Source organism: Salmo trutta, chromosome 15 (assembly GCF_901001165.1).
Source record: "Salmo trutta chromosome 15, fSalTru1.1, whole genome shotgun sequence".
Lineage (NCBI taxonomy): Eukaryota > Metazoa > Chordata > Actinopteri > Salmoniformes > Salmonidae > Salmo > Salmo trutta.
Genome location: NC_042971.1, coordinates 62,881,269 through 62,894,452, shown reverse-complemented (window position 1 = coordinate 62,894,452; position 13,184 = coordinate 62,881,269). Strand labels below are relative to the sequence as shown.

The 13,184-nt window shown below is 44.8% G+C and overlaps 1 protein-coding gene across 1 annotated transcript in view; it reads left to right on the top strand.

Moving 5' to 3' along the window:
- Positions 1-13,184, top strand: part of LOC115149517 (phospholipid phosphatase-related protein type 1) — a 128,808-nt gene that overhangs the window by 23,740 nt on the left and 91,884 nt on the right. The window contains exon 2 of the mRNA XM_029692450.1: positions 10,638-10,726. Coding sequence (XP_029548310.1) covers positions 10,667-10,726 — 60 coding nt within the window. The 5' untranslated portion in view covers positions 10,638-10,666. The remainder of the gene's footprint in view (positions 1-10,637; positions 10,727-13,184) is intronic.

Genomic DNA, 13,184 nt, shown 5'->3' with positions numbered 1-13,184 from the left:
GAAATCAAAGCCTTTCCTTATGCCTCATTTTTAAAATGGAAAATCTTTGAAACATTGATCTACAGGGAGGGAAAAAAGTATTTGATCCCCTGCTGATTTTGTACGTTTGCCCACTGACAAAGAAATGATCAGTCTATAATTTTAATGGTAGGTTTATTTCAACAGTGAGAGACAGAATAACAAAACAAAAACATCCAGGACCCATGTAAAAAAATATATAAATTGATTTACATTTTAATGAGGGAAATAAGTATTTGACCCCCTCTCAATCAGAAAGATTTCTGGCTCCCATGTGTCTTTTATACAGGCAACGAGCTGAGATTAGGAGCACACTCTTAAAGGGAGTGCTCCTAATCTCAGTTTGTTACCTGTAAAAAAGACAAATGTCAATCAATCAGATTCCAAACTCTCCACCATGGCCAAGAACAAAGAGCTCTCCAAGGATGTCAGGGACAAGACTGTAGACCTACACAAGGCTGGACAAGGGCTACAAGGGCTACAAGACCATCGCCAAGCAGCTTGGTGAGAAGGTGATAACATTTGGTGCGATTATTCGCAAATGGAAGAAACACAAAAGAACTGTCAATATCCCTCGGCCTGGGGCTCCATGCAAGATCTCACCTCGTGGAGTTGCAATGATCATGAGAACGGTGAGGAATCAGCCCAGAACTACACGGGAGGATCTTGTCAGTGATCTCAAGGCAGCAGGGACCATAGTCACCAAGAAAACAATTGGTAACACACTACGCCGTGAAGGACTGAAATCCTGCAGCGCCCGCAAGGTCCCCCTGCTCAAGAATACATATACAGGCCCGTCTGAAGTCTGCCAATGAACATCTGAATGACTCAGAGGACAAATGGTGAAAGTGTTGTGGTCAGATGAGACCAAAATGGAGCTTTTTGACATCAACTCAACTCGCCGTGTTTGGAGGAGGAGGAATGCTGCCTATGACCCCAAGAACACCATCTCCACCTTCAAACATGGAGGTGGAAACATTATGCTTTGGGGGTGTTTTTCTGCTAAGGGGACAGGACAACTTCACCGCATCAAAGGGACGATGGACGGGGCCATGTACCATCAAATTTTGGGTGAGAACCTCCTTCCCTCAGCCAGGGCATTGAAAATGGGTCGTGGGTGGGTATTCCAGCATGACAATGACCCAAAACACACGGCCAAGGCAACAAAGGAGTGGCTCAAGAAGAAGCACATTAAGGTCCTGGAGTGGTCTAGCCAGTCTCCAGACCTTAATCCCATAGAAAATCTGTGGAGGGAGCTGAAGGTTTGAGTTGCCAAACGTCAGCCTCGAAACCTTAATGACTTGGAGAAGATCTGCAAAGAGGAATGGGACAAAATCCCTCCTGAGATGTGTGCAAACCTGGTGGCCAACTACAAGAAACGTCTGACCTCTGTGATTGCCAACAAGGGTTTTGCCACCAAGTACTAAGTCATGTTTTGCAGAGGGGTCAAATACTTATTTCCCTCATTAAAATCCAAATCATTTTATAACATTTTTGACATCTGTTTTTCTGGATTTTTTGGTTGTTATTCTGTCTCTCACTGTTGAAATAAACCTACCATTCAAATTATAGACTGATCATTTCTTTGTCAGTGGGCAAACGTACAAAACCAGCAGGGGATCAAATACTTTTCCCCTCACTGTATGTCTTCATTTCCTTAAACATATAGACTCTTAGATTTAATTTGAAACCAATTTGATATTCTCCCATGAACTTCACCTGTTGGTGCTCATGGGTCCTTTTTTAGATGGAAATACCCATACCCAATAATGATGAATTACAACAGAAATAATGTTTTGAAGTGTAGTGTTGATGTGGTGTCGGAAAGGTATTGATGCTTGTCAGTCAGAGTTAGCGTTATGCCTCCTGGCAGGTTGATGATACCTTCCAGGCAGCTCGCTGCTGAAATAAACACACACACACACACGGCCCTGAATGATGATGATAAGCAGCGCTGAGGATGGAGCGCGTCTTGCCAGTTCCTGCTCGACTTTGCTTTGGGGCGTTTTTTTGTTGTTGTTGGCGTGAATTATTACTTTGTTTGCTCAGAATGTTCATGTAATAATTTCCTACGAACTCTTCTGCATCATGAATCTGGAGCTACACTTCTTCTTCTTCTCTCAGCCTCCCAGATCAGGATTACTTCATCCACTACTTTGTTCCCACCTGATGCTGCTGACCGAGATGACCGAAGGCAACACCGCTGACGAAGAAGAGGAAGGAAAGAGGGTCTCCAAGCTGAAAAGACTGGCTACAAGGCCTCCTCTTCCTAGTATCCTGATGGCTAATGTCCAGAAACAGATCACTGGAACAGAAACTTTGCGAACTCAGAGCATGGTTTCATGCATTGAGGAATATACATAAATAAATACAGTGCATTCGGAAAGTATTCAGACCCCTTGACTTTTTCCACATTTTGTTACATTACAGCCTCATTTTAAAATTGATTAAATTGTTTTTTTCCCCTCATCAATCTACACACAATACTTCATAATGATAAAGCAAAAACAGGTTTTTACAAATGTTTACAAATGTATTCAGTATAAAAAACGTATCACATTTACATAAGTATTCAGACCTTTTTTCTCAGTACTTGCCAGCAATTACACCCTTGAGTCTTCTTGGGTATGATGCTACAAAATTGGCACACAGCTTGGAAAACCTGTATTTGGGGAGTTTCTCCCATTCTTCTCTGCAGATCCTCTCAAGCTCTGCCAGGTTGGATGGGGAGCATCGCTGCACAGCTATTTTCAGGTCTCTCCAGAGATATTCGATCGAGTTCAAGTCCGGGCTCTGGCTGGGGACACTCAAGGATATTCAGAAGCCACTCCTGCGTTGTCTGGGCTCTGTGCTTAGGGTCGTTGTCCTGTTGGAAGGTAAAACTTCGCCCCAGTCTGAGGTCCTGAGCGCTCTGGAGCAGGTTTTTATCAAGGATCTCTCTGTACTTTCATCTTTCCCTCAATCCTGTCTAGTCTCCCAGTCCCTGCCACTGAAAAACCTCCCCACAGCATGATGCTGCCACCACCATGCTTCACCGTAGGGATTGTGCCAGGTTTCCTCTAGACGTGACGCTTGTAGTTCAGGTCAAAGAGTTCAATCTTGGTTTCATCAGACCAGAGAATATTGTTTCTCATGGTCTGAGAGTCCTTTAGGTGCCTTTTGGCAAACTCCAAGCGGACTGTCATGTACCTTTTACTGAGGAGTGGCTTCCGTCTGGCCACTCTACCATAAAGCCCTGATTGGTGGAGTGCTGCAGAGATGGTTGTCCTTCTGGAAGGTTCTCCCATCTCCACAGCAAAACTCTGGAGCTCTGTCAGAGTGACCATTGGGTTCTTGGTCACCTCCCTGACCAAGGCCCTTCTCCTCCGATTGCTCAGTTTGGTCGGGCGGCCAGCTCTAGGAAGAGTCTTGGTGGTTCCAAACATCTTCCATTTAAGAATGATGGATTCCACTTTGTTCTTGGGGATCTTCAATGCTGCAGAAATGTTTTTGTACCCTTCCCCAGATCTGTGCCTCGACACAATCCTGTCTCGGAGCTCTACGTACAATTCTTTCTACCTCATGACTTGGTTTTTTCTCTGACATGCACAGTCAACTGTGAGACTTTATATAGACAGGTCCTTTCCGAATCATATCCATTCAATTGAATTTACCACAGGTGGACTCCAATCAAGTTGTAGAAACATCTCAAGGATGATCAATGGAAACAGGATGCACCTGAGCTCAATTTACAGTCTCATAGCAAAGGGTCTGAATACTTATGTAAATTGGTTATTATTATTTTATTTTTTGGGTGCAAAACAATTCTAAAAACCTGTTTTCTCTTTGTCATTATGTGGTATTGTGTGTAGATTGATGAGGACAATGTTTTTTCCTAATCCATTTTAGAAGAAGGCTGCGATGTAACAAAATGTGCAAAAAGGGGAAGAGGTCTGAATACTTTCCAAAATGCACTGTACATCATCAGTCACCGGCTTCATTAAGAAATGTCCGGACATACCCCAACCAAAAACCCTGGGTGAACAGAGATATCCGTACCATGCTGAGAGACTGTACTGCAGCATTCAATGTCAGCAGAACGAACCCCGGTGACTCGGTGGTGTGCAACCCATACAAGGCAAGCAGGTACGAGCTCCACAAATCCATTAGGGACGCAAAGATAACACAGACTTAAACTTGAATGGATGTTCGACAACACAGGCTCACGACGCATGTAGCAAAGGACTACAAACTATCACAGACTACAAAGGCAAATCCAGCTATGCGGTGCTCACCGAAGCCTCCCTCCCAGACGAGCTTAACACATTCTATGCTGACTTCGAGGCAGACAATATTGAGCCATCCAGAAAGACTCTCTCTGCTCCGGATAACCAGGTGCTTTTGCTCTCTGGGGCTGATGTGAGGAAATCTCTAAGGCTGAAAATGTAACACTATTGTTCCCTACAAGCTCGACACCAAGCTCAGAGCCCCGGGTCTGGAAACCACCCTCTGCAACTGGATCCTGGATTTCCTGACGGACAGACAGGCTGTGAGGATTGCCAACAACACCTCCTCCACACTGACTCTAGGGACCTGGGGAATAGTTACAGGGGAGAGGAGGGACCTGGGGAATAGTTACAGGGGAGAGGAGGGACCTGGGGAATAGTTACAGGGGAGAGGAGGGACCAGGGGAATAGTTAGAGGGGAGAGGAGGGACCTGGGGAATAGTTACAGGGGAGAGGAGGGACCTGGGGAATAGTTACAGGGGAGAGGAGGGACCTGGGGAATAGTTAGAGGGGAGAGGACTTGACATGGACCAACACCACCATCACTCTTGTCAAGAGGGTGCAACAGCATCTCTACTTCTTAAGGCGGATGAAGAAATTCAGCATGCCATCCCGGGTCCTCTCCAAATACTACCGCTGCACCATCGAGAACATCCTGACCGGTTGCATCATGACCTGGAATAGGAATTGCTCTGTCCACGACCGCAACGCCCTCCAGCAGGTAGTGAAGACAGCCCAGTACATCACTGGGATCATGCTCCCACCCATCCAGGACATCGACTTGAAATGGTGCCTGAGGAAGGCACGCGGCATCATCAAGGATGCCACATGCCACGAGCTGTTCTCTCCCTTACCGTCGGGCAGATGGTATCGGAGTATGAGGTCTGATACTAACAGGCTCAGAGACACTTTCTATCTACAAGCCATCAGACTGCTGAACACTTGAACTGGACTGACCACCTGCTCTGATTCTCTTCAGCTTGGCACACATGCACTAACTCACACACCCACACGGACGGACACACACACACACACACACACACACACACACACACACACACACACACACACACACACACACACACACACACACACACACACACACACACACACACACACACACACACCCCCCTTTCCCCAATACACATGTAAATATTGAACTATAAATTGTACCTTCCTGTATTATACTTATACTAAAATATTTATTATATTCTACTGAGCCATTTACTTTATGTTGATAATTTTTATTATGTTTTATTGTTGTTGCATTGTCGAGAAGGAACCTGCAAAGTAAGCATTTGGTTGGGCGGTGAATACCGGTGAATACCGGTGAATACCGGTGAATACCGGTGAATACCGCGCGCATCTCGTACACATGACTAATACACCTTAGCATTTGGTTGGGCGGTGAATACCGCGCGCATCTCGTACACATGACTAATACACCTTAGCATTTGGTTGGGCGGTGAATACCGGTGAATACCGCGCGCATCTCGTACACATGACTAATACACCTTAGCATTTGGTTGGGCGGTGAATACCGCGCGCATCTCGTACACATGACTAATACACCTTAGCATTTGGTTGGGCGGTGAATACCGCGCGCATCTCGTACACATGACTAATACACCTTAGCATTTGGTTGGGCGGTGAATACCGCGCGCATCTCGTACACATGACTAATACACCTTAGCATTTGGTTGGGCGGTGAATACCGCGCGCATCTCGTACACATGACTAATACACCTTAGCATTTGGTTGGGCGGTGAATACCGCGCGCATCTCGTACACATGACTAATACACCTTAGCATTTGGTTGGGCGGTGAATACCGCGCGCATCTCGTACACATGACTAATACACCTTAGCATTTGGTTGGGCGGTGAATACCGCGCGCATCTCGTACACATGACTAATACACCTTAGCATTTGGTTGGGCGGTGAATACCGCGCGCATCTCGTACACATGACTAATACACCTTAGCATTTGGTTGGGCGGTGAATACCGCGCGCATCTCGTACACATGACTAATACACCTTAGCATTTGGTTGGGCGGTGAATACCGCGCGCATCTCGTACACATGACTAATACACCTTAGCATTTGGTTGGGCGGTGAATACCGCGCGCATCTCGTACACATGACTAATACACCTTAGCATTTGGTTGGGCGGTGAATACCGCGCGCATCTCGTACACATGACTAATACAACTTGAAACTGAAGCAGAGGGTATCTGAACGGCACTCCATAGAGATAACAGAATCATAGATCACCCCGAGTGTCGACACGACCCAAATAAAAAGGCTTTTAGTGGGACAACAGACAGAACTCTCTTGTTGGTGTGGTTGTTTTAGTGAGACAACAGACAGAACTCTCTCGTTGGTGTGAGAGTTGGTGTGTTTGTTTTAGTGGGACAACAGACAGAACTCTCTTGTTGGTGTGTTTGTTTTAGTGAGACAACAGACAGAACTCTCTTGTTGGTGTTTTTGTTTTAGTGAGACAACGACAGAACTCTCTTGTTGGTGTTTTTGTTTTAGTGAGACAACAGACAGAACTCTCTTGTTGGTGTGTTTGTTTTAGTGAGACAACAGACAGAACTCTGTCGTTGGTGTGTTTGTTTTAGTGGGACAACAGACAGAACTCTCTTGTTGGTGTGTTTGTTTTAGTGAGACAACAGACAGAACTCTGTCGTTGGTGTGTTTGTTTTAGTGGGACAACAGACAGGTATTGTGTGTGTGCGTGGGTTCTCTGGTGTATATCGCGATACACGTTAGTATCATAGCAAGGAAACAAAGTGGATTGAATTCTTTAGGGAAAACAGCCCTGATGTTGGAAACAAACATCATTATGTTGTTATGTCATTATGACCTGTTTATTACTGCCCCCTAGCCCAGAGAGGTTATGTCCCTGTTTATTACTGCCCCCTAGCCCAGAGAGGTTATTTCCCTGTTTATTACTGCCCCCTAACCCAGAGAGGTTATTTCCCTGTTTATTACTGCCCCCTAACCCAGAGAGGTTATTTCCCTGTTTATTACTGCCCCCTAGCCCAGAGAGGTTATTTTCCAAGCTGTAGCACACAATGTTTTACATACAGCAGGTTTGTAAAGGACCAAAGAAAAAGGTTAGACATTAAGAGACTCAGACCTGTGGATGTAGTTTAATCTGTAGTCATTAAGCAACTCAGACCTGTGGATGTAGTTTAATCTGTAGACATTAAGAGACTCAGACCTGTGGATGTAGTTTAATCTGTAGACATTAAGCGACTCAGACCTGTGGATGTAGTTTAATCTGTAGTCATTAAGAGACTCAGACCTGTGGATGTAGTTTAATCTGTAGTCATTAAGCGACTCAGACCTGTGGATGTAGTTTAATCTGTAGACATTAAGAGACTCAGACCTGTGGATGTAGTTTAATCTGTAGACATTAAGAGACTCAGACCTGTGGATGTAGTTTAATCTGTAGTCATTAAGAGACTCAGACCTGTGGATGTAGTTTAATCTGTAGTCATTAAGAGACTCAGACCTGTGGATGTAGTTTAATCTGTAGTCATTAAGAGACTCAGACCTGTGGATGTAGTTTAATCTGTAGTCATTAAGCGACTCAGACCTGTGGATGTAGTTTAATCTGTAGACATTAAGAGACTCAGACCTGTGGATGTAGTTTAATCTGTAGACATTAAGAGACTCAGACCTGTGGATGTAGTTTAATCTGTAGTCATTAAGAGACTCAGACCTGTGGATGTAGTTTAATCTGTAGTCATTAAGAGACTCAGACCTGTGGATGTAGTTTAATCTGTAGACATTAAGAGACTCAGACCTGTGGATGTAGTTTAATCTGTAGTCATTAAGAGACTCAGACCTGTGGATGTAGTTTAATCTGTAGTCATTAAGAGACTCAGACCTGTGGATGTAGTTTACTGCAATCATCACCGTGTGTTTGTTTTAGTGTGACTGTTAGGTGATAATTCCAGAGAAGATGGTGTTTTTTATATATATATTGACATTAGTGTTGTTAGGCACCGTGCCAACATATCCTCCAAACACCGGCTTCGAGGGTTGTTCGGTCTATTGGTTCGGTTGCCAGAGACACGACCCAGTTGTTCAGTCTTTTTGTTCTGTTTCTATGGACGCTACCATGTCGTTCGTTCTAAATGTTACATTGCCATACTGGCGAGCCAACTTTGGCTAACACAGTCACGTCAAACAGTACAGCCAGGAAAATAGCAAATTAGCTGCATTTTCATTTGTTTAAGCTGTTTTCTAAAGACATTTATTTGGACACATCTTTAACAATCAGCTAATGAGGTGCGATTTCACTTGGCATAGAAAATGTGCTGTTCAGAGGAGCCAGCCAACAACACAGCTAACAACACGGCCAACAACACGGCCAACAACACGGCCAACAACACGGCCAACAACACGGCCAACAACACAGCTAACAACACTGCCTACAACACGGCCAACAACACGGCCAACAACACAATCACTTCAAACTGAAGCTGGAAAGACTGTAAACTAGCTGCACTTAATTTCGTTTGACCTGTTTTCTATTGACATGTATTTGACCTGTTTTCTATTGACATGTATTTGACCTGTTTTCTATTGACATGTATTTGTATATATCTATAAAAAGGATGCTGAATCATGATTTCGACTGGCTGAGAAAAGCTGTCTGCCTGTCTGTCTCGTCCCGACTCTTAACCCCGACATGTTCATTACTCTGGGACAGCTGGAGATCCAATTTCAATACTGAAACCATGTTGGAGATGTCAGAGGGACAGACAGCAACATTTATACAAATCTCCGCTGTTAGAAACCATTTGCAAGTCTAAAAGAAATGGGAGATAATGTCTAGATGCTTTTTACAGTTTTACAAGTTTATAAATTGTCTGACTGGGCATTTTAACGTCATAGATTTAGCCGGTGGTAACTTGTGGGATAGACACTGGCTGGAATGGGGTTATAACCAATCAGCATTCAGGATTAGACCCAGCCGTTGTATAACAACAGACTGAGGTATAAGGCATTTCCTCTCCTCTGTGTGTGTGTGTGTGTGTGTGTGTGTGTGTGTGTGTGTGTGTGTGTGTGTGTGTGTGTGTGTGTGTGTGTGTGTGTGTGTGTGTGTGTGTGTGTGTGTGTGTGCGTGTGTGTGGAATCAATCACAGCCTCTCTCATGTTAGATCTCTTTAGGTCATTATCTTCCACAATAGTTATCACATCACTCAGTCATGTCAGGTCTCTGTTCTCTTCTATCAGTCCTCTTCCTGTCCTGTATTCCTCCACCCTATCAGTCCTCTTCCTGTCCTGTATTCCTCCACCCTATCATCAGTCCTCTTCCTGTCCTGTATTCCTCCACCCATCATCAGCTCTGTTTTCTCAGTGAGAGAAGGAGAGGAAATGTAGAGAGTATATGTCGGTGTCCATTCTGATTTCTACGTTTCTGGAGTCGTGAATTGATTTCAAGAGTCGACTAGTCTGTTAGGTTAATCATCTATGTATACAGCAGGAGAGGAGTGAAGCCCCTCTGTCCTATCCGTGAAGCTTCTCTATCCTCTCCATGAAGCCCCTCTATCCTATCCATGAAGCCCTTCTATCCTATCCATGAAGCCCCTCTATCCTATCCATGAAGCCCCTCTGTCCTATCCAGGAAGCCCCTCTATCCTATCCATGAAGCCCCTATGTCCTATCCATGAAGCCCCTCTGTCCTATCCATGAAGCCCCTCTATCCTATCCATGAAGCCCTTCTATCCTATCCATGAAGCCCCTCTGTCCTATCCATGAAGCCCCTCTGTCCTATCCAGTAAGCCCCTCTATCCTATCCATGAAGCCCCTATGTCCTATCCATGAAGCCCCTCTATCCTATCCATGAAGCCCCTATGTCCTATCCATGAAGCCCCTCTGTCCTATCCATGAAGCCCCTCTATCCTATCCATGAAGCCCTTCTATCCTATCCATGAAGCCCCTCTGTCCTATCCATGAAGCCCCTCTGTCCTATCCAGTAAGCCCCTCTATCCTATCCATGAAGCCCCTCTGTCCTATCCATGAAGCCCCTCTATCCTATCCATGAAGCCCCTCTATCCTATCCATGAAGCCCCTCTATCCTATCCATGAAGCCCCTCTATCCTGTGTGTTGTTCACATGAAGCCCCTCTATCCTATCCATGAAGCCCCTCTGTCCTATCCATGAAGCCCCTCTATCCTATCCATGAAGCCCCTCTATCCTGTCTGAATGTGTTTTTGTCCCTCTTTGTCTTGTCCAATCAGCTTATGTCTTGAGATTAATTCCCGACTCCAGGAATGGGAATCAGAGTCCAATATCTGTGGATATTAACAGTCTCCTCCTTTTCCTCTTGTAGACTGAGGATCTGTCTCCGGCTGAGAGAACATGGCTTCTGACAACACACAGCGCAGTTACTCAATCATCCCCTGTTTCATCTTCGTAGAGGTAAGACTGTCTGTCCGTCTGTCTGGTGTTACCTAATGACAGGTAGTACAGTGATCATAGAGGTAAGTCTGTCTCAGTGAGTGCTGTACTGTACTGTGTGTGAGTGTGTGTGTGTGTGTGTGTGTGTGTGTGTGTGTGTGTGTGTGTGTGTGTGTTTGGTATTATAATTTTTCTTGCACATATAGAGAGTAAAGTCGATTTAGGAACACTCTCACCATCTCCCTCTTGCTCTCTTTCTCACCCCCCTCTCTCTCTCACCCCCCACTTTCTCGCTCTCTCTCTCACCCTCTCGCTCACCCTCTCTCACCCCTCATCTCTCTCACCCCTCCTCTCTCTCACGCTCTCTCTCTATCACCCCTCTCTCTCTCTCTCTTTGTGTCTGTTTGAGACAATGTTTTCAGCCCCAGCTCCATATTTAATTAACAGTTCTGCCAAAGCCTTTTAATCACAGCGAACCATCTTGAGACGCTGTACATCAAAGCCTTTGGCTTGGAGAAGAACGACATGCTTTGCGTATCGCATTCACAAGTCTGTCAATTATTTTCTCTTTTCTCTGTCTCAATTCACACTCTCTCTCCTCCCTCCCCATCTTTCTATCTCCTCCCTCCCCCTCTCGCTATCTCCTCTTCTCCCTTCTGCTCTATCTCCTATCCACCCTCTCTCTATCTCCTATCCTCCCTCTCTATCTCCTCTCACTATCTCCTCCCTCCCCTCTCGCTATCTCCTCTTCTCCCTTCTGCCCTATCTCCTATCCACCCTCTCTCTATCTCCTATCCTCCCTCTCTATCTCCTCTCACTATATCCTCCCTCCCCCTCTCTCTCTCTCCTTTCCTCCCTCCCTCCCCCTCTGTCTCCTTCTCCCTTTTCCCCTCTTTCTTTCCTCTCCACCTCTTTTGTATCTCTCTCCCCCCACCGCCTCTCACTCCTGTCTCTCTCTCTCACCCTCTCTCTCACTCCTGTCTCTCTCTGTCTCTCTCTCTCACCCTCTCTCTCCCCCCACTGCCTCTCACTCCTCTCTCTCTCTGTCTCTCTCTCTCACCCTCTCTCTCACCCTCACTCACTCCTCTCTCTCTCTCTCACCCTCTCTCACCCCTCCTCTCTCTCTCTGTCTCTCTCTCACTCCTCTCTCTCTTTCTCTCTCTCTCTCTCTCTCTCACACCCTCTCTCACCTCTCTCTCTCTGTCTCTCTCTCTCACCCTCTCACCCCTCCTCTCTCTCTCTCTCTCGCTCTCTCTCTAAATCTTCTGTTTCCTCTCTGTCATCTTTCCATAGCTGTGTTTACCAAGCTATAGATACTGTGAGTAGGCAACTAGGTTATTATATAGAGGCAGGATGAGGCTCTGTGTCAGGGGATAGGAGGAGGGTGACAATGTCATTGAAATCACAGTTTAATGTCATCTTTGTGTATATATATATATATATATATATATATATATATATATATATATATATATATATATATATATATATAGTGTTGTCCCACTAATATATATATATATATATTTATTAGTGGGACAACATTTCACAGGCCACAATCAAAAGCCTGATTAACTCTATGTGAAAAAGATGTCGCATTGCCTAGAAGGCCGGCATCCCGGAGTTCGCTGTTGACGTTGAGACTGGTGTTTTGCGGGTACTATTTAATGAAGATGCCAGTTGATGACTTGTGAAGCTGGTAGAGAGAATGTGAAGAGTGTGCAAAGCTGTCATCAAGGCAAAGGCTGGCTACTTTGAAGAATATAAAAATATATTTGAATTTGTTTAACACTTTTTTTGCTTACTACATGATTCCATATGTGTTATTTCATAGTTTTGATGTCTTCAATATTACTCTACAATGTACAGTGGCTTGCAAAAGTATTCATCCCATTGGCATTTTTCTTATTTTGTTGCCTTACAACCTGGAATTAAATATATATATATTTTTTTTAACATTTGATTTACACAACATGCCTACCACTTTGAAGATGCAACATATTTTTGATTGTGAAACAAACAAGAAAAAGACAAAAAAACTGAACTTGAGCGTGCATAGCTATTCACCCCCCCAAAGTCAATACTTTGCAGAGTCACCTTTTGCAGCAATTACAGCTGTAAGTCTCTTGGGGTATGTCTCTATAAGCTTGGCACATCTAGCCACTAGGATGTTTGCCTATTCTTCAAGGCAAAACTGCTCCAGCTCCTTCAAGTTGGATGGGTTCTGCTGGTGTACAGTAATCTTTAAGTCATACCACAGATTCTGAATTGGATTGAGGTCTGGGCTTTGACTAGACCATTCCAAGACATTTAAATGTTTCCCCTTAAACCATTCGAGTGTTGCTTTTGCAGTATGCTTAGGGTCATTGTCCTGCTGGCAGGTGAACCTCCGTCCCAGTCTCAAATCTCTGGAAGACTGAAACAGGTTTCCCTCAAGAATTTCCCTGTATTTAGCATCATCCATCATTCCTTCAATTCTGAC